The 20,726-nt window shown below is 44.0% G+C and overlaps 1 protein-coding gene across 4 annotated transcripts in view; it reads right to left on the minus strand.

Moving 5' to 3' along the window:
* The window catches only part of LOC106611671 (calcium-activated potassium channel subunit alpha-1a), a 226,511-nt gene that overhangs the window by 169,509 nt on the left and 36,276 nt on the right, over positions 1-20,726 (minus strand). For all 4 annotated transcript variants that reach the window (XM_082977652.1, XM_045723530.2, XM_045723527.2 and 1 more), the window contains exon 2: positions 9,791-9,946. In XM_082977652.1, the coding sequence (XP_082833778.1) occupies positions 9,791-9,946 (156 nt within the window). The remainder of the gene's footprint in view (positions 1-9,790; positions 9,947-20,726) is intronic.

The raw sequence follows: 20,726 nt of genomic DNA on the forward strand, positions 1-20,726 counted from the left end.
AGAGGTGGATCAGAGACTCACCAGCAGCAAGAGCGACATCATTGATATATACAGAGAAAAGAGTTGGCTCAAGAATTGAACCCTGTGGCACCCCCCTAGAGACTACCAGAGGCCCGGACAACAGGCCATCCGATATGACACATTGAACTCTATCAGAGAAGTAGTTGGCGAAGCAGCCGAGGCAATCATTTGAGAAACCAAGGCTATTGAGTCTGCCGATGAGGATGTCGTTATTGACAGAGTCGAAAGCCTTGGCCAGGTCAATAAATATGGCAGCACAGTATTGTTTCTTATCGATGGCGGTTACGATATCGTTTAGGACCTTGAGCGTGGCTGAGGTGCACCCATGACCAGCTCTGAAACCAGATTGCATAGCGGAGAAGGTGCGGTGGGATTCGAAATGGTCGGTAATCTGTTTGTTGACTTGGCTTTCGAAGACCTTAGAAAAGCAGGGTAGGATAGCTATAGGTCTGTAGCAGTTTGGGTCAAGAGTGTCCCCTCCTTTGAAGAGGGGGATGACAGCAGCTGCTTTCCAATCTTTTGGAATCTTAGACGACACGAAAGAGGTTGAACAGGCTAGTAATAGGGGTTGCAACAATTTCAGCAGATAATTTTAGAAAGAAAGGGTCCAGATTGTCTAGCCCGGCTGATTTGTAGGGGTCCAGATTTTGCAGCTCTTTCAGAACATCAGCTGACTGGATTTGGGAGAAGGAGAAATGGGGAAGGCTTGGGTGAGTAGCTGTGGGGGGTGCAGTGCTGCTGACCGCGGTAGGGGTAGCCAGGTGGAAAGCATGGCCAGCCGTAGAAAAATGCTTATTGAAATTCTCAATTATAGTGGATTTATCGGAGGTGACAGAGTTTCCTATCCTCATTGCAGTGGGTAGCTGGGAGGAGGTGTTCTTATTCTCCATGGACTCTACAGTGTCCCAGAATTTTTTTGAGTTTGTGTTGCAGGAAGCAAATTTCTGCTTGAAAAATCTAGCCTTGGCTTTTCTAACTGCATGTGTATATTGGTTTCTAACTTCCCTGAAAAGTTGCATATCATGGGGGCTGTTCGATGCTAATGCAGAACGCCACAGGATGTTTTTGTGTTGGTTAAGGGCAGTCAGGTCTGGAGAGAACCAAGGGCTATATCTGTTCCTGATTCTAAATTTCTTGAATGGGGCATGCTTATTTAAGATGGTGAGGAAGGCATTTAAAAAAAATAACCAGGCATCCTCTACTGACGGGAGGAGGTCAATATCCTTCCAGGATACCCGGGCCAGGTTGATTAGAAAGGCTTGCTCGCTGAAATGTTTCAGGGAGTGTTTGACAGTGATGAGTGGAGGTCGTTTGACCGCTGACCCATTACGGATGCAGGCAATGAGGCAGTGATCGATGAGATCTTGGTTGAAAACAGCAGAAAACATCTGTTGCTCCTGTGTAAAGTGTTGGGGCTGCGTTTGAGAGCGATGTCCTTTAGGGTCCGGGCGAAGATGGGCACTGCTGCCTTGTATAGGTGGACCAGGTCGTAAAGGCTGTTCAAGTCCAGGATGGAGTTGTGGGCCAGGAAAACATTTGGTTTTGAGGCACAGTCATGGGAAATACTTGCGTTTACCCGCTGTATGGTAGCAGGGTGGAAGTCTTTTCGTGGTAGCAGGGTGGAGATAACCACTTGTGCGTTGGAGAAAGTAGAAGAAGCTTTTACAATCAATCCCTTGAGTGCTGTGGCCACCATTTCCTGCTGTGCTCTCAGGTCTTTTGTGCCTGTGTGTATTATTATGTGGCTGGGTGAACCTAGTTGGTTCTCAGACAGAAGGTCTAGGGCGCGCTGGGTGTTTGGACACCAGAGTTTAGACACTCTGTGTTTGGGAAAAAGTAGTTTTTACTTGTATATATTTCCCGTTTGAGTCCATAAGGAGTACAATCTGTGTCTTGTGTATGTCCTCGGTGGGTGTGGGGGGGTTGTCAGGAGGGCTATCAGGGTGTCTGACAGGGGGGATGCTCAGAGGGGGTGATATCCCCTGGGCTTGGGGTTCTTCATTTGTCTGTCCCTGTGATTTCGACACTATGGTCAGGGCTAGACTGTTCTGCTATGGCTCTCTCCCTGTCCCTCTCTAGCGGATTGCTCCTCAGACTGAAAGATTCTCCTTGTAGTGCTTTTCTCTCAGCTGCAGGTCATTCATGCTCTCTGAGGATGAGAACGCTCTTCTGGTCGACCAGTGTGTGTGTGTGCACGTGCACTTGCATGTGTGTGTGTGTGTGTGTGTGTGTGTGTGTGTCTGGGAGACAGTGTGTTTGTGTGAGGAGCTGCCTGCTACACTGTGGGCTCCCGAGTGGCACAGCGGTCTAAGGCCCTGCATCTCAGTACAAGAGGCAACACTTCTGGTTCGAATCCAGGCTGTATCACATCCTGCCGTGCTTGGGAGTCCCATAGGGCAGCGCACAATTGGCCCAGCGTCGTCCAGGTTTGGCCGGGGTAGGCCGTCATCGTAAATAAGAATTTGTTCTTAACTGACTTGCCTAGTTTAATAAAGGTCAAATAAAAATTAAACTTGAGAAACTATCCTACCATATTTGCATAACCTGCAATAGAGCATGCTGGGAAATATAATAATGATCGGCGTGGTTTAGAGCAAACATATGTTTGTAACTTTACTCAGCAAGCTTGTTCAAATTCAGCTGATTTCGAGCAGAGTTTGAGTAAACAAACTTTTACACATGAGCTAAAATGCTTGTCCTTTTGAAGTCCACTCAAATCACATAATAACGTTGATTAACGTTGGTTAAGTTGGCTTTTTTACAGTATAGGTTTCCATAACCTTAACCATCACTCATATGGACTGTATAAATGTGTTCCTCACATCCATGACATGACTGGGATTGGGCTTAAGGTAGAGGTCATAGCGCCAGTTCTACGGTTCCAATAATAGAACACCTTTCCCAGTGGCCAGCCAAGCCTCATTCGCTCTCCTATCTCTGCCTTTTTTTTCTCTCTCTCCTCCCAATCTCCCACTCTCCTTCCCTCTTTTCTCCTCTCTAAATGTCACTCAGCAGGGGACTGTCACATTAGACAAAACATGCTTTACTGAGAAACCAAATCGGCCAGCAATGTAAAATCCTCCACCCAAACACATTTCAACTGTCTTTCAACTACGTGTAACCGATGTGAAATGGCTAGTTAGTTAGCGGTGGTGTGCGCTAATAGCGTTCAAATCGGGTGACGTCACTCGCTCTGCGACCTTAAGTAGTTGTTCCCCTTGCCCTGCAAGGGCCGCGGCTTTTGTGGCGCAATGAGTAACGATGCTTCGGTGGGTGTCAGTTGGTGATGTGTGCAGAGGGTCCCTGGTTCAAGCCCAGGTTGGGGCGAGGAGAGAGACAGAAGCTATACTGTTACATACGCCTAACAATGACACCGACATTGTGAATAATACTAAATTGGAAATAAAAACATGTCACTTACTACAAGCGGCCTGCAGAGTTTTCTGGCAGGACTGCAAACAGACAAACACAAGCCACCTGTTCAGCCCAGAGAACAGCAGCTTGATGACACCTCTAATGAATGGTCTTGACTCATACACAACAGTATGGTTGATTACAGAGAATCGGAAAAGGAGAAGGGAATCTTATAAGGTATTCATGGGTTTGTACGTTTCGTTACAATATTGTTTTGAACGTTCGTTTTAGGATTGATGTCCAACTGAACGTTCTACTCAATGCATTCTCAGTGGGCGCTGATGAAGATTTAGTCTGAAGTGCATTACTGTGGCTTTGAAACACCATGATATTTCAAAAGGAGGCAAATAATTCGGAAAACCTTTTGTCATCTTTGTTATGTCGCCAGATTGACTTTAGATGCAGTACAACTTTAGCTAGCTAGATAAGATTGAGCGGACATCACTGAACTGTAGCTAGCTAACGTTAGCATTGCTAGCAATTCTTTACAAACTTTGCTAGCTAATGGCAACATTGCCATCTCTCTTAAGTAAATTTGACAACATAATAAAGGGGCAAAGTTGTTCCTACTAATTATTTCCCTATTTTAGCAATATCATCGTATTTCCAGTCCACTATAGTGTAATTTGGACAAAACAGTCATTAGCCTCCATTCAGAATGAATGAGAGAGAGAGAATAAGTATCAGAGAGAGAGAGAATGTTTACTGTCCATTTGTTATTGTTTATTTCACTTTTGTTTATTATCTATTTCACTTGCTTTGGCAATGTAAACATATGTTTCCATGACAATTAAGCCCCTTAAATTGAATTGCGAGAAAATAATTATCAGAGAGAGAGAATTCTCAGAGAGAGAGAGAGCTCTGCATTGCATCTTCTGTTTTATCTGGGTGCACAGGGAGGGCATACTGCTGATCATAAACAGATAAGCTTTTTAGATATAGAGACGAGCTTAGGAAGGATATTGTAATCAAATAAACCTTGTTTGAACTTTTACTATCTGTAAAGACGGGCTCCAGGCTTCCCTGCTGCAAAATAACAGATATATTAAGACTGGCATTCTGAGGGGACACCTATTTGTCAGTCAGTCAGTCATGCTCCTGCTGTCAAAACGTTAACAGACATTTTAGTTTCGGTCTGAGGCGAAGACAGAAATGTTACATTAATATCCGATTCTATTCTCACATGCACTCAAGACCCGAAATACACCCTCAGATGGCCCAGAAATAGGCTTTAATTTGCCCCCTAAACAAGCTGACACAGAATACACACATCTGCCATGCTTAGGCAAGCTGTTGTTGCCATGGTGACAGTCAGGGTCTAGTCACTAAACAGTGGCGGTTGGCTCCACTGTGCTATTATTGTTAAGCTGCATTGGAACCCTCGTAGAGATCACACTAGTCCTTATATGATCACACACAAACATACATTGACATACACGCGTTGACACACACACAATGACACTTATTCTTTCCAAATCATCACAGCTGCCAAAACCAACCAGAGAGGGACATTATTCACATAGTGATATGTCGATCAGCTGACCTCCCTTCTGCTCGGTCTTTGGCTACATCCCAACTGGCACCCTATAGTGCAGTACTTTTGACCAGGATCTATAGGGCTCTGGTCAAAAGTCGTGCACTATGTAGGGAATAGGGTGCCATTTCAGAATCAGCCTTTATCATAGAGGAGAGAACTAGGAAGCTATCTGGCTAAATCCTCATTTTAGGAGCATTTATCCTCTATTTCCAGCCACCACACAGATTAGAGGACAGGACAAACAGTACCAGCATGACCTGAGACATAGGGGCTCTATTTTAACAAACCTAACGCGATGGTAATTCTTAGCGCTGGTGGTAGCGTTATAGGTTCAGGGGGTGTCAGAATAATTTTTGCAAGAGGGCTAAGTTTTGATGAATAAACAAGTTGTGGGTGTGTCGAGGCTAGACACCTCACTGGCCAATCAGAACATGCTTCATAGCTAAATATGTGGTTGCTTCAAGTTGTGTATTTATTGGAATGTTAGTTCGTTATGGCCTAGTTTGTTAAATGGTTTCAATACGTATGATGTCTACCTTGTTCTAATTGCATTGCTTCAATATGGAAATACATTGTTAAACATAGGCTATAGTATTCACACGGATATAGGGGCTAGGCCTACTGGAAATTGCAGTCTGGACATGGACATGCCAAACATAGTCAATAAGCAAGATTACATTGACTAGGCTATTGATAAGGCCTACAATTCTGATCAAACCAAATAAAAACAACTTGTTTTAAATAGGCCGTGTCTAAATACAGTTCAAGGCACCATAATTGCACCCCGTGGTCATATAATACAGACAAGGCAACGGGCTATGGAGGGTTTTACACAAATACAAACTTTTGACAGGAGCTGGATAACGATCCAATATAAAGAGAAAGGGGGAATGTCCATTCACCGTTATACTGCTCGCAAATGTTTTACAAACATCATGGAACAATATTACACATCATTTTTGCATTTCTCCAGAAATAGCAGGTGAAATTGCATCGCATTCAAGCCATGTACGGTCTCACCATAAGCCCATGGACAGTAAATCTTGGTAATAAGTTTGGTTTTCCATTTAATTAAAACTATCACTCTGTTTTTTACGCCAACAACAATATTTCTAAATAGGATCGGGTCTGAAGCATGATATCATAAATCGCATCTCTCGTTCCACGAGCATAAGGCAATGTGTGCACACGTAGGCCTAAGGGTTCTTCGGCAGGAGACATGGATGTTTGTCCTATCGATTGAATATAGTTTATTAACTAGTATACAATAACCCTACAATAGGCCTAGTTATAACAAACATGTAGCCAATCACGTTTGGAAATATTTGTCTACACACATTGGATTCGCATTTCGAAAATGTACTGTATGTTCGAGCCATGGACAAGTGGACATGGCTCAAACATTCTAATAAGATTAGAGTACCATCGCTGTTGATATCTCACTGGGCAGAAACTGGTTGAATCAACGTTGTTTCACATCAATTCAACAACAAATAAATCTAAAAAACTAATTGGATTTGCAAAAAGTAATCAACAGGCCTTTCTTCTATTCCACCCAACATTTAACCTAAATCCAACGACATGGTCCTTTTTTTGTTACTGATTTCATGTTGAATTCATGTTAGTTGACCACTCAACCAGATGTAAATCAAAACTAGATATTGAACTGATGTCTGTGCCCAGTGGGATTGCCTGTTAGTGACTTCGCCACATGAAAGGTAAACAAACAAACAGGCAAAAAGCCTAGGTCACAAGTGGATTTAGCACCAAAGACAGTCATCGGAATTCCCACAATTTGACAGTTAGGTCCAACAAATTTAAGTGAAAGATGCCATTTTTTTTACAAAATGGTCAAGGAAAAATAAGCTGTCTAATGTAAACAAACTTCCTACAGTCACTGACACCTTTTCACAAACTTTTCACAGAAGCTGCATGGACAAAAACCTTGTCCAATATAAAGAAAAACAAGAATGCCTGTTCATTGTTTTGCTGCTCGTGATATTTTTTTAAATAACATTGGTTAAAGGCTACTGACTAGGCTACTGACTAGGCTACTGACTAGGCTACTGACTAGGCTACTGTGCGCCTCTGCTGGCAAAATGGATGCCATAACCAATTGTGTTACAGCTTTTGGCGGGTCTTAAATATCACCATTAGCACTGGTTGAAATTGGCACATTGTCACACGTTTTTAAGGGCACAACTCAAACATTTCCACCCCCCCCCCCCCACCTCAGTGCAAGCGAGCTGATATAAGACAGGGAAATGACCAACCCTGGCGCCAGGTTCTGAAAATAGCAGAGCGCTGGCTTTTACAAGTCAAAATTGCCAAAGAGTGTGCGTTTGACACTAGCGCCAGTTTAACGGCAGCCGAAAATAGACCCCAAGCTGTGTCCCAAATGGCACGCTATTGACCATGGGGCTCTGGTCAAAAGTAGTGTACTAGATAGGGAATATGGTGCCATTTGGGAGACACATTCTATACTAGAAACCGTCTGCAACCCTTTTTTTGGACAATGTAATGGCCTAAAAAGAATCATTCAAATCATTTACAATGTGTAGCTAGGCTAACAGTGTTAGAAATGGTCCAATAACCACCATCTTTATTCCAGAGGAGGCTGCTGAGGGGAGGATTTTCACAATGTCTGGAATGGAATAATATGTGGTTGACACCATTCCGTTCATTTTGATCTAGCCATTCCCATGATCCCGTCCTCCTATTTACAGTGCCACCAGCCACCACTGTTTCAAACAGTAAGGGTAGCTGGTGACTTTGTTCTGCTTCACTAAGCCTAGGTGAAACTGCACCATTCTGACAGTGAATAAAATGAGAGTTCCTTCCTGGTCCATGCTGCTAAAATCATGAATGACAGCCTCCCTCCATCCATGTAGACAGTACAGTGGGCCAGGCCAGCTGGAGGTTGGACTACAATTGGGACTGGGGAGCAGGGTGGGGATGGAGGGGATGGAGAGGGGTGGCAGAGGGGATAATGCCCTTTAAGCACTGCATCCAGCCTACAGCAGCCCTTGGCACACCACTCCAACGTACACACGCCATTTCATTAGCCCTTCCTCCCCAGTCCTCCCCCATCATCACCCGTCCCTAAACTAGCTTTGCTAAGCACTGATAGCCAAATCATCAACGATGGCATCAACCCTTTTAAGGAGATGTACAGCCAACAGCGACCGCTCTGATGCCAAGCTGATTTTGCACCTTGCAGAGGATGACTGAGGACAGAGGACTGTCCTTAACTATAGGCCGCCTGGGCTGGCAGGATACACAGGATGGGTCCCAAATGGCACCATTCCCTATATAGTGCACTATGGGTTTCCGTATGGGCCCTGGTCAAACGTAGGGCACTATAAAGGGAATAGGGTGCCATTCGGGGCATGGGACGGGGTTAAAGTGAAATGAGGAGCGTCTCTCTAATCTGATGCTGGTTAAGTCTCTTCTCTTAATCTCACTATACAATATAATGAGGATAGCGTAGGATGGAGCGGAGGCATGTGACACACTTTGGTGAGCACTTCCACCGGTTCGGCTGATGATATCTGGGTTCTTCAAATACTATTTCAAATCATTTAAAATACTTTATCTGTACTTGAGTGAGATAGTCTGGTATAACAGACCAATATAGTAGTTCCAAAACTGCAAACCCCTCCTACTTGGCACTCCAGGCAGACCAGAGCAAACGCTCCAAGTATTTCAAATACTGTTTGAACCCAGGTCTGCTAGCTCACCAAAATGTAAACGGATCAACTGTGCTCTCTTGCTCTCGCTCTCAGGATAAGGGTATTACGGGATGGGATGGGGGGGGGGGGTATGGCCTTAATACTGTCCTATCTCAGATCCACTTCTCCACTTTGTCAGACGTCACCCTGGCTTTGTTGTGACTGATGGATGGTGTAGCTCTTTGTGTGTGAGACCATGTTAGGTTATGGTCTGTAAAAGCAGGGAGACACTAATTGGTGGTTCTTGATGAAGGCTCTTGATATAAATATAATATTAATTATTTAGCCTAAATGTTGGTCAAGTAAATCCACAGCAAGCAGACATGCATGTGCAACTTCCATTTTCATTTGTATAGACATAAATACAGCAAGTATTTCATTTGCAGCCCTGAGAGTGAGCTTGTGGCTTGCCAAATGTATTCAATAATTAACTTCTCATAATGACTAATGCAGGAAATGAACAGGCCCACAGAACAAATGGCATATTCAAGCCATTTGTATAAGAATTTCCATAAAAATGGAATGCTGGTTTTCAACGCTTCGGGGATACCACTTTCTCTGAGTCCTCTATATTCCTTATCAACTTTTCCTGACAGGTGACATTCACGTGTACCACGCCTTGTGAAAACATAAAGCAACCCAGAACAAAAATATGAGACACTAACTCACCCAGAGTCTGTCCTAATATGGACACTGTACAGGTTACTATAAAACATGGACCCTCCAGGATTCTGCCCTTATATGGGTACTGTAGTACCAGGACTCGGTCCTGGTAGGGACACCATACAGATGACTATGCAACATGGACTCCCCAGGACTCAGTCCTAATAGGGACACCATACAGATGACTATGCAACATGGACTCCCCAGGACTCAGTCCTAATAGGGACACCATACAGATGACTATGCAACATGGACTCACCAGGACTCAGTCCTAATAGGGACACCATACAGATGACTATGCAACATGGACTCACCAGGACTCAGTCCTAATAGGGACACCATACAGATGACTATGCAACATGGACTCACCAGGACTCAGTCCTAATAGGGACACCATACAGATGACTATGCAACATGGACTCACCAGGACTCTGCCCGTCAGTGTCTGGGCTGATATCATGACCCCGGCCCAGTCTTTGACGGAGGTCATCCAGCCCACCTCGCTGAGTGCAGCCACCGTCTCCTTGGTGTGCTTGATCCCATCCCCATGGGAGGTAGGGTTGTGGACCCGCTGAGCATTCTGGAAGAGAGAGAGAGCGAGATGTATTAAAAGAAAGAGATGGAGAAGGGGGTGAGAAAGGAATAGAGACAGAGGGAATCAGCATTACTAATCAGGGTATAAGATCTTCAGAGCAAATGTATCGAATGTACTATCACGCTCCACCAGTCTCAAGCCCTGAAGAACAATACATGGTCGAGACCATAGCAGCCTGTTTTGCTTTCAATACGTCAACACACACGTTAGCAGGAGACAGGAGAGTAAGGCAAACACTGAGCCTAACACGGGCCTGGGAGACTGTGTGCATGCGTGTCTCTGTGTGCGCCTGTGTCTACCGTGTGTCTCTAGGAGAAGGTGTGTCTCTGGGAGAAGGTGTGTATGTGTGAGGAGTGTCTCCATGGTAGCCAAGCAGCCAAAGTGCCCCGCTGCTGCTGCAGCCCAGCCAACTCACTGAGTTTCTGCCGCCTCAGTGAGTGGGCTGGGCTGTCTGCTGCCTCAGTGAGTGGGCTGGGCTGTCTGCTGCCTCAGTGAGTGGGCTGGGCTGTCTGCTGCCTCAGTGAGTGGGCTGGGCTGTCTGCTGCCTCAGTGAGTGGGCTGGGCTGTCTGCTGCCTCAGTGAGTGGGCTGGGCTGTCTGCTGCCTCAGTGAGTGGGCTGGACTGTCTGCTGCCTCAGTGAGTTTCTGCCTCAGTGAGTGGGCTGGGCTGTCTGTTGCCTTAGTGAGTTTCTGCCTCAGTGAGTTTCTGCCTCAGTGAGCTGGTTGGGCTGTCTGCTGGACTGTCTGCTGCCTCAGTGAGTTTCTGCCTCAGTGAGTGGGCTGGGCTGTCTGTTGCCTCAGTGAGTTTCTGCCTCAGTGAGTTTCTGCCTCAGTGAGTGGGTTGGGCTGTCTGCTGCCTCAGTGAGTTTCTGCCTCAGTGAGTTTCTGCCTCAGTGAGTTTCTGCCTCAGTGAGTTTCTGCCTCAGTAAATGGGCTAGGATGTCTGCTGTGCGAATACTTAACAGTGTGTGTCATAAGCGCATCTGAAGTATCCTATAAGTATAACTGTAGAACCTGTCATTGGTTCTACCTGGAACCAGAGGGTTCTTCATGAGGAAGAATTTCTGTTACATGTATTTAAAATACGTATTTTAATTACTTCTGAGTATTTTGTATGTTGTATTAGACTGGATTGAACTACACTCCAATTATATTTGTAACAAGATACTTTTGAAAGCTGAAATGTGTATTTTCAAAATACTTTTCTATATAGCTGTTCACAATTTTGTGGCCCCCTTTCACCCTACATTGGTATCAAAAGTCTGATGGCACTATGGAGTGATAAGAGTGTCTGCTGAATGAACTAAATATAAATGTATATGTAAAAATGAACAATTGCAAAGCATGCTGAGTATTACTCTAATGAGCTCTGCTCCGAAACAAGGCAAATGACAATACCCAGTGTGCTTTGCAGTTGTTCATTTTCACATTTGTCATTTAGCAGACACTATTATCCAGAGTGACAGTGCATTCAACTAAGGTAGATAAACAACAACATATCACAGTCATAGCAAGTAAGAAGTTTATGTAACAGTTACTGAGAATGTTGTTGCTGTTCGGCAGGCTACTTGCAAATGTAGTTTTTGATTTTAAAATACATGTATTTTAATGATATACAATACTTTGTAAAAGTATCTTATATTTTATTTTGACACATTGTTCTTTAGGGTATTTTGTCATTGTAATTCATAATTTATGCCCATCCCTGATGAAAGGGTTGTAAATGGCCCTCAGAATGGTTCCCCTATAGGGACAGATTACAAAACCCTGTAACCAGAGGGTTCTTCATGAGGGTTCTACTTGATTTATTTAGAACACCCATAGAATTTTAACATAATATGGCTGACCATAAAAAATAACTGTATAGTTCTTCAAAGGGTTCTAGAAACAACCTTTCAAATTGAGAATATTAAGAGCATGTTCCTTTTCTTTATTTCTTTTTTTATTGAATATTTAAAACATACAATATACTTGCAGTGAAGCCGCTCAGCAACTACATCACATTAGTCATCTAACAGACTCACATCCAGAGCGACACATAGAAGCAACCAGGGTCAATGCCCTGCTCAAGGGCACGTTGACAGATCCCCCACAAGGTCAAAAACGGGGAGCCCAACCAGAGATCCATCAGCCACCGGTCCAAGCTCCCAACCGCCAGGCCACCAAGATCCCCCCCCCCCCCACAGTTCCTCAAGAGCTGCCCCTCAATCATCCATGGTTCTTTATAGAACCATCAAAAAAGGAATCTATATACTTCAGCACCAAAAAGGTTTCCGCTATGGTTACAAGCCAAAGAATCTGGTACTATTTAGAAGAAAATGATTTGTGTTCACTACCTCGTGAAGCGCCCCACGGTCCTGCAGCCTCACCACATGACGCTCCTTGCTTTTCTACCCATAACCCCCGTAGCCTGCACCTCACTGCCCAATGACCTTATGCCGTCAGATGTTGGTTCCGTCCCAAATGGCACCCTATTTCATATATAGTGCCCTACCTTTGACCAGGGCCCATAGTGCAGTAATACACTATAAACGGAATAGGGTGCCATTTGGGATGCATCCCTATTTTCACAGGAGCTCAGGACCTATGAAGAATCCCTTGATGCAATTTCACTGGGTTCTGAGAAGGTCGAGAGGCCAGTATGAACATGTTCACTGATGGGGAAAGAATAGAATACAACAAGACGCTGTGGTGATTGTGACCTTGTTTTCTCACAGATGATGGCACTGTGTGTGTGTGCCCGTGTGTGCGTGCGCTCGAGTGTATACCTATCTGCGTCATCTTCCAACAGCTGGTTAAACAATGCTACGTTTATTAGAGTCAGACTGCTGTGACTGTCGTCCATTTGTTGCAGTGTTAATACCCAGGATTTGAGCATGCCGTGCTCCCAACATGCACTGGGGTTGTTGTGTGTCTACACTGATTGGCTAGCATGACTTCAAAGCTCTCCTGGCATGTAACTGTGCAGCAAGCGGCATGTGCTGTGCCTCTGCTTCAACCATAAACCTTCAGAGAGCTGGGGGATCGGCACTGTTCCGATGGCACACACGCAAAGCACAGGACGTATGAATGGAAAGGCTACTAACACAGAAACAAAATCGCGCTCAATTGTTTGTATGTCTGTGAACAGCAGACAATAACGCATAATAACTAAAATATGTGAACAGATATAAAGGACATTTCTGAAATTAGGTTATATTGTCAGAGAGGATAGCATTATTCTGTGGCTCTTTCATGAGGAGATGCAAACCAAACTGAAGTGGTAATACTGGCACTGATAATATGTAGAAAACCCCATAATGAACAAACCCAGCTTCTTGTTGTTGTGGTTGTTTGTGTTTTTGTTGCAGCAGATCGTCTTTAGGGAAGCACCGTAACAGTTGCGGAACGGAAAACAGCATATTTAGTCTTATTTAGTGTCAGTCTAATGCTGTGAAATCTAGGTCACGTCCAAAATGACATCCTATTCCCTACATAGTGCACTACTTTTGACCAGAGCCCTATGAGCCCTGGTCAATAGTAGTGCGCTATATAGGCAATAGTGTGCCTTTTGGGAAGCATACATAATCGTGTTAGTAGGAGCTATTATTTAGAGCAAAGCCAGGCGTCCTCTAGCAGACGAGCAGACAAACCATGATACATCTCCTATTGCAGGGGTAGGCAACCCTGTTCCTGGAGTGCTGCAGGTACTTCAATACTTTGTCACAACTAGATACCACACGAGACCAACTGAGCTAATTGTCAGAGGAAGGCCTTAAAAATTGTCTCCAGTCAGCCAAGTCATAGACCGTTCTCTCTGGTACCACACGGCAAGCGGTACTGGAACACCAAGTCTAGGTCCAAAAGGCTCCTTAACAGCTTCTACCCCCAAGCCATAAGACTGCTGAATAACTAATCAAATAGCCACCCGGACTATTTACATTGACACCCCCCCTCTTGTTTTTACACTGCTGCTACTCAATGTTTATCATCTATGCATAGTGACTTTACCCCTACCTACATGTACAAATTACCTCAACTTACCTGTTCACCCGCACGTTGATTCGGTACCGGTAACTCTTGTATATAGCCTCATTATTTTATTGTGTTACCTTTATTTTATTTAGTAAATTTAGTAAATATGTTCTTATTTCTTGAACTGCATTGTTGGTTAAGGGCCTGTAAGCATTTCACGATAAGGTTGTATTTGGCTCATGTGACAAATAAAATGTGATAATTGATCAGTTCAGTGATTGCCTATATTCAACACACCTGGTCATCCAGGTTGGTTAATAAATCAAAAACATGAAGCACCTGCGTCACTCCAGGACCAGGGTTGCTTACCCATGTCCTATTGTCTGGCCAGGGACATGCTCCTGCCCGCATGAGGCAAGGGCTCCATCCCAAATGAAACCTATTTCTAATGTAGTGCACTACTTTTGAACAGGGCCTGTAATAGTGCACTACATAGGACATGAAGGTCAGTCAATGTGGAAAATGTAAAAAAAACGTTGAAAATTTCTTCAAGTGCAGTAGCAAAAACCATCAAGTAGCAAAACCATCAGCAGCAAAACCATCAAAAACCACCATCAAAACCTCAAAAATTGCAGCCCAAATAAATGTGTCAGAGTTCAAGGAACAGACACATCAACATCAACTGTTCAGAGGAGACTGTGTGAATCAGGTCTTCATGGTTGAATTGCTGCAAAGAAACCACTACTAAAGGACACCAATAAGAAGAAGAGACCTGCTTTGCCAAGAAACACGAGGAATGGACATTAGACCGTTGGAAATCTGTCCTTTGGTCTGATGAGTCCAAATTTGAGATGTTTGGTTCCAACCGCTGTGTCTTTGTGAGATGCAGAGTAGGTTAACGGATGATCTCCACATAGGTGGTTCCCACCGTGAAGCATGGAGGAGGTGTGATGGTGTAGGGGTGTTTTACTAGTGAGACTGTCAGTAATTTATTTAGAAAACACTTAACCAGCATGGATACCACAGCATTCTGCAGCGATACGCCATCCCATCTGGTTTGCACTTAGTGGGACTATCATTTGTTTTTGAACAGGACAATGACACAACATTGACACAAGCAAGGGTTGCCTTCCAGAGAGACAGATTGTAACATTCTCTGTTTCATGGAAAAATGGCTCTCTCAGGATATGTCGTCGGAATCGGTTCAGCCACTGGGCTTCTCCATGCATCGCGCCGATAAACACTTATTTGGGAAGAGGAAGGGTGGGTGTATGCTTCATGATTAACGACTCAGTGTAATCATAACAAGTTCTTCTGCTCACCCGACCTAGAATTCCTTACAATCAAATGCCGGCCATATTACCTCCCAAGAGAATTCTCGTAAGTTATCGTCACAGCTGTGTACATTCCCCCTCAAGCAAACACCACGACCGCCCTCAAGGAACTTCACTGGACTCTATGTAAATTGGAAAACATATATGCTGAGGCTGCATTTATTGTAGCTGAGGATTTTAACAAAGCAAATTAGAGAACAAGGCTACCTAAATTCTATCAGCAAATTGATTGCAGTACTCACGGGGGTAATACACTCGATCACTGCTACTCTAACTTCCGCAATGCATACAAAGCCCTCCCCAGCCCTCCCTTCGGCAAATCCGACCATGACGCCATCTTGCTCCTACCGTCTTACAGGCAAAAACTCAAACAGGATGTACCAGTGACTAGAACCATTCAACGCTGGTCTGACCAATCAGAATCCACGCTTCAAGATTGCTTTGATCACGCGGACTGGGATATCTTCCGGTCAGCCTCAGAGAACAACATCGATCTATACGATGACTCGTTGAGTGAGTTTAAAAGGAAATGCATTGGAGATGTTGTACCCACTGTGACTATTAAAACCTATCCTAACCAGAAACCATGGAAGGATGGCGGCATTCGCGCAAAACTGAAAGCGCAAACCACCGCATTTAACTACGGAAAGAGGTCTGCAAATACGGCTGAATATAAACAGTGTAGTTATTCCCTCCACAAGTCAATCAAACAAGCGAAATGCCGGTACAGGAACAAAGTGGAGTCGCAATTCAACGGCTCAGACACGAGACGTATGTGGCAGGGTCTTCAGGAAATCACAGACTACAAAACGAAAACCAGCCACGTCACAGACACCGATGTCACGCTTCTAGACAAACTAAACACCTTCTTGCCCGCTTTGAGGATAATACAGTGCCACCATCATGGCCCGCTAACAAGGACTGCGCCCCCCCCCCCCCTCCCTTCTCCGTGGCCGACGTAAAACATCTAAACGTGTTAACCCTTGCAAGGCTGCTGGCCCAGACGGCATCCCTGGATGCGTCCTCAGAGCATGCGCAGACCAGCTGGCTGGTGTGTTTACGGACATATTCAATCTCTCCCTATCCCAGGCTGCTGTCTCCACTTGCTTCAAGATGGCCACCATTGTTCCTGTACCCAAGAAGGCAAAGAACTGAACTAAATGACTACCGCCCCGTAGCACTCACTTTTGTCATCATGAAGTGCTTTGAGAGACTAGTCAAGGATCATATCACCTCCACCTTACCGGCCGCCCTAGACCTACTTCAGTTTGAATACCGCCCCAACAGGTCCACAGACGACGCAATCACCATCACACTGCACATGCCCTATCCCATCTGGACAAGAGGAATACCTATGTAAGAATGCTGTTCATTGACTACAGCTCAGCATTCAACACCATAGTACCATCCAAGCTCATCATCAAGCTGGAGGCCCTGGGTCTGAACCCCGCCCTGTGCAATTGGGTCCTGGAATTTCTGACGGGCCGCCCCCAGGTGGTGAAGATAGGAAACATCTCCACTTCACTGACCCTCAATATGGGGCCCCACAAGGGTGCGTGCTCAGCCCCATCCTGTACTCCCGGTTCACCCACAACTGAGTGGCCATGCAAGCCTCCAACTCAATCATCAAGTTTGCAGACGACACAACAGTAGTGGGCTTGATTACCAACAACGACGAGACAGCCTACAGGGAGGAGGTGAAGGCACTCGGAGTGTGGTGTCAGGAAAAAAACCTCACTCAACGTCAACAAAACAAAGGAGATCGTGGGCTTCAAGAAACAGCAGGAGGGAGCACCCCCCTATCCACATCGAAGGGACAGCAGTGGAGAAGGTAGATGTGTACGCCAAGGAACTTAAACCTATCACAGACAAACTGAAATGGTCTACCCACACAGACAGTGTGGTGAAGAAGGCGCAACAGTGCCTCTTCAACCTCAGGAGGCTGAAGAAATTTGGCGTGTCATGCAAGATCCACAAACTTTTACAGATGCACAATCAAGAGCATCCTGTCGGCCTGTATCACAGCCTGGTACGGCAACTGCACCACCCTCAACCACAAGACTCCCCAAAGGGTGGTGTGGTTGGCACAACGCATCACCTGGGGCAAACTACCTGCCCTCCATGACACCTACAGCACCCGATGTCACAGGAAGGCCAAAAAGATCAAAGGACAACAACCACCTGAGTCACGGCCTGTTCACACCGCTACCGTCCAGAAGGCGAGGTCAGTACAGGTGCATCAAAGCTGGGACCGAGAGACAGAAAAACAGCTTCTATCTCAAGGCCATCAGACTGCTAAACAGCAATCACTAACTCAGAGAGGCTGCTGCCTACATTGAAATCCAATCACTGGCCACTTTAATAAAATGGATCACTAGTCACTTTAAACAATGCCACTTTGAATGTTTACATATCTTACATTACTCATATGTATACACTATTTTATACCATCTATTGCACCTTGCCTATGCTGCCATATATTTACATGTACATATTCTCATTCACCCCTTCAGATTTGTTTTTTTAATTCAATTTTAAAGTTTTCTGAATTCTGTGTTTCACGATTTACGCAAATTTGATCATCATAAAGAGTGTCTAATAATCTGAATGAATAACAGTAAATGTGTAATAATGCAACAACATTACACTATTTTTTTATCAAGGTAAGTGCTTCAATGCAAGTTCTGTGTTTCATGATGCATTTTAAAAAGTAATGCAAGAATCTAGGCAACAATGCAGCAAGCAATAGGCAAAACCTAGACTTATACTTATGTAAAAAATAAATAAAACAATTTACATTTTTTTTGAATTCATTGTTTTTGTAAAATAAAGTGCTTCACATAAGTGTTTCATTATAAATGGATAAAAAAAATATATAAAAAGATTCATGCAAGAATCTATGGCTAATATCTATGGCTGGAGCCTGCCCACGGATCTTCTGTTGAACGGCACTCATATGTTGGTCGAACACACAGGGCAGGTGAGTTTGACGGAGGCTGCTGTCATTTTCGGGCAATGCTCCTCCCTGTTTGCAATGCTTCACTGGAAACAAGCCGTAGCTTTCTTAGCTTTGCTAAGGGGATGTCAGACTCGGTGCACACAGCCACAAAAAGGCCTGAATAAATTCTCGTCTTGAATCTTCTGATGCGCTTGCACTAGTAATGGTTGTTTGAAGAGGCTCTGGCTAACACGGTGCTTTTCCTTGTTCTTCACATGGGCTTTAGACTTTAAGTGGTCATCACATGTATTTTTACGGGTCCTATCAATAGTGTGTTGACAGAATTTGCAAAACAGCTTATCGCCTGACTCATAGTCCTTTGGGTATTGCTCCGCTCTGAATTTAGGGGTTAGAGTACTTTTAAAACAAAAATTTATGACTTGGCCGTCTCAGACAGCCTCTTCGACGTTTCTCAAAGTGACAGCCAAGTTGTGAGGTGACGTAAGGGTCCTACCTACGACCAACCCCCCTCGAAAACAGAAGTATTTCTCTAGGCCTACTCGTCTGTAATTTTACAATTATGAAATCATTTAGGTTACTACAATAATTAGGCCCAGTTTTGATTAAAAACAATTATCAATTTCAGCCAAATTATGGAAAATTCTGCAATATTCCTCGTTTTACAGTTAATTCCATGATTCCGTCTGCGTTTTTCGCATTACGGAAATCATAGGGCCCCTGGAGTGCTGCATCAGATGACCTGGCCTCCACAATCACCTGACCTCATCCCAATTGAGATGGTTTGGGATGAGTTGGACTGCAGAGTGAAGGAAAAGCAGCCAACAAGTGCTCAGCATGTGGAAACTCCTTCAAGACTGTTGGAAAAGCATTCCAGCTGAAGCTGGTTGAGAGAATGCCAAGAGTGTGCAAAGCTGTCAAGGCAAAGGGTGGCTCCTTTGAAGAATCTAAAATACTACATGATCCCATGTGTTATTTCATAGTTTTGATGTCTTCACTATTATTCTACAATGTAGAAAATAGTAAAAATAAATTAAAACCCTTGAATGAGTAGGTGTCTCAAACTTTTGACTGGTACTGTATGTTTCAGTAAGATTGGATTTTTGGCATTTATAGTAATAGTTATCAACTACTGCAGGGATGGAACGTAACTCCCAAAAAAAGAGAGGTTGTGGTGTAAGCTGCAGAGAGGTATTTGGGTGTGCGAGACTTGACATCAGAAGAGTTACAGGGTGTGTTAAGTGGTGGTGTCCCATCCTTTCAGGCTGTTCACCTGCGGTAGCACTAAATTGATTTAAATAGTGGAGTAGGGTATTTATTTATACTTTTTGTGAGTGTAGTGTTAGATGGTAAGGTATTTGTTGTATTTTATTTTTTGAATTTGTATTCTTTTTTTTCAAGCAAAGTATAAGGGAGTTATACTCCAGTCTAGTAGGTGGTGGTAATGCAACATTTTATTGGATGCCAACCGCCGTTAAAACATCATCGAAGAAGAAGAGGGGAACAATTTTTTAAAAGCAGTGGAACTGGCTTCGAGGTCCAAAGTTGAATTTGAGAGCACTGGGGCATACTTTCTGAGCACTCCAGTTCTTCCATACAGCTATGGAGATGGAAGATGGATAGAGATGGAAAGGTTTCAATACAGGTTGTCACTCTCAGACATGTTTCTGTCTCTAACAAGAATGTGAGGAATGCACTACCATTTAATATGACCAATAAAATATGAGATGTGTAGGCTATCGTTTTGTTTGTATCTCCTATCAGCTTGGCTTAGTTACTGAGTCGGAGAGGAGCGGAGGAGAGAACAGTAGAGGAGGAAGGGAGGAGAGGGCATTTCAATTGAATCCCAGTTAGTCGTATCTGGCTAAGAGGATCAGGATAAGTGAATCTGTGTTAGGGTGAAAGTGAGACACTAGTGAGGGGAAGATGTTTGTTTGTGTTGTCTCTGTGGAGCCTTAGATTGAATAGCTTGATTGTCTTGAAATTTCAATGTTCCCCCTTTAGCGGAGACTGCATTCACGGTAAACGCTGCATATGTCGGCTCAATCTGAAATGACCTTAACCTAGCAATCAAACAAGGAAATGGTTCCATATCATTTTTCAAGTATTCATTTTTCCCATACGGGATTTTAGAAACACTTAGAATAATGTCTGTGTTTCATGTTGGCTTACCCTGACATGGAGGTTTGATAACCGTGCCAGTATCTAAGACAAGGTGACTTTTATCAATATATTGGCCAATATTTACCCCCCCAAAATGAAATGCTAATTAGCTGCTAATGTGGCTGTCATAAAGAACTACAAATGCCATGATCTGGACAAGACTGCTGAATCAAGGCAAAGGTAAGAATCTTTGGATCAACTATCTATCGTTAGCTACATTTAGTAATGAATAAACTGGCAAAGTGCCTTTAAATTGACAATTCTATGAATTGTCTTATGCAAGTTTTAAATTGACAATACCTGTTAGCAAAGATGTCAGCTAGAGATGATGTGCAGGAGCTTGCAGGGATTTGTAGTCT

This window comes from Salmo salar, chromosome 01 (genome assembly GCF_965601325.2).
Source record: "Salmo salar chromosome 01, fSalSal1, whole genome shotgun sequence".
NCBI lineage: Eukaryota > Metazoa > Chordata > Actinopteri > Salmoniformes > Salmonidae > Salmo > Salmo salar.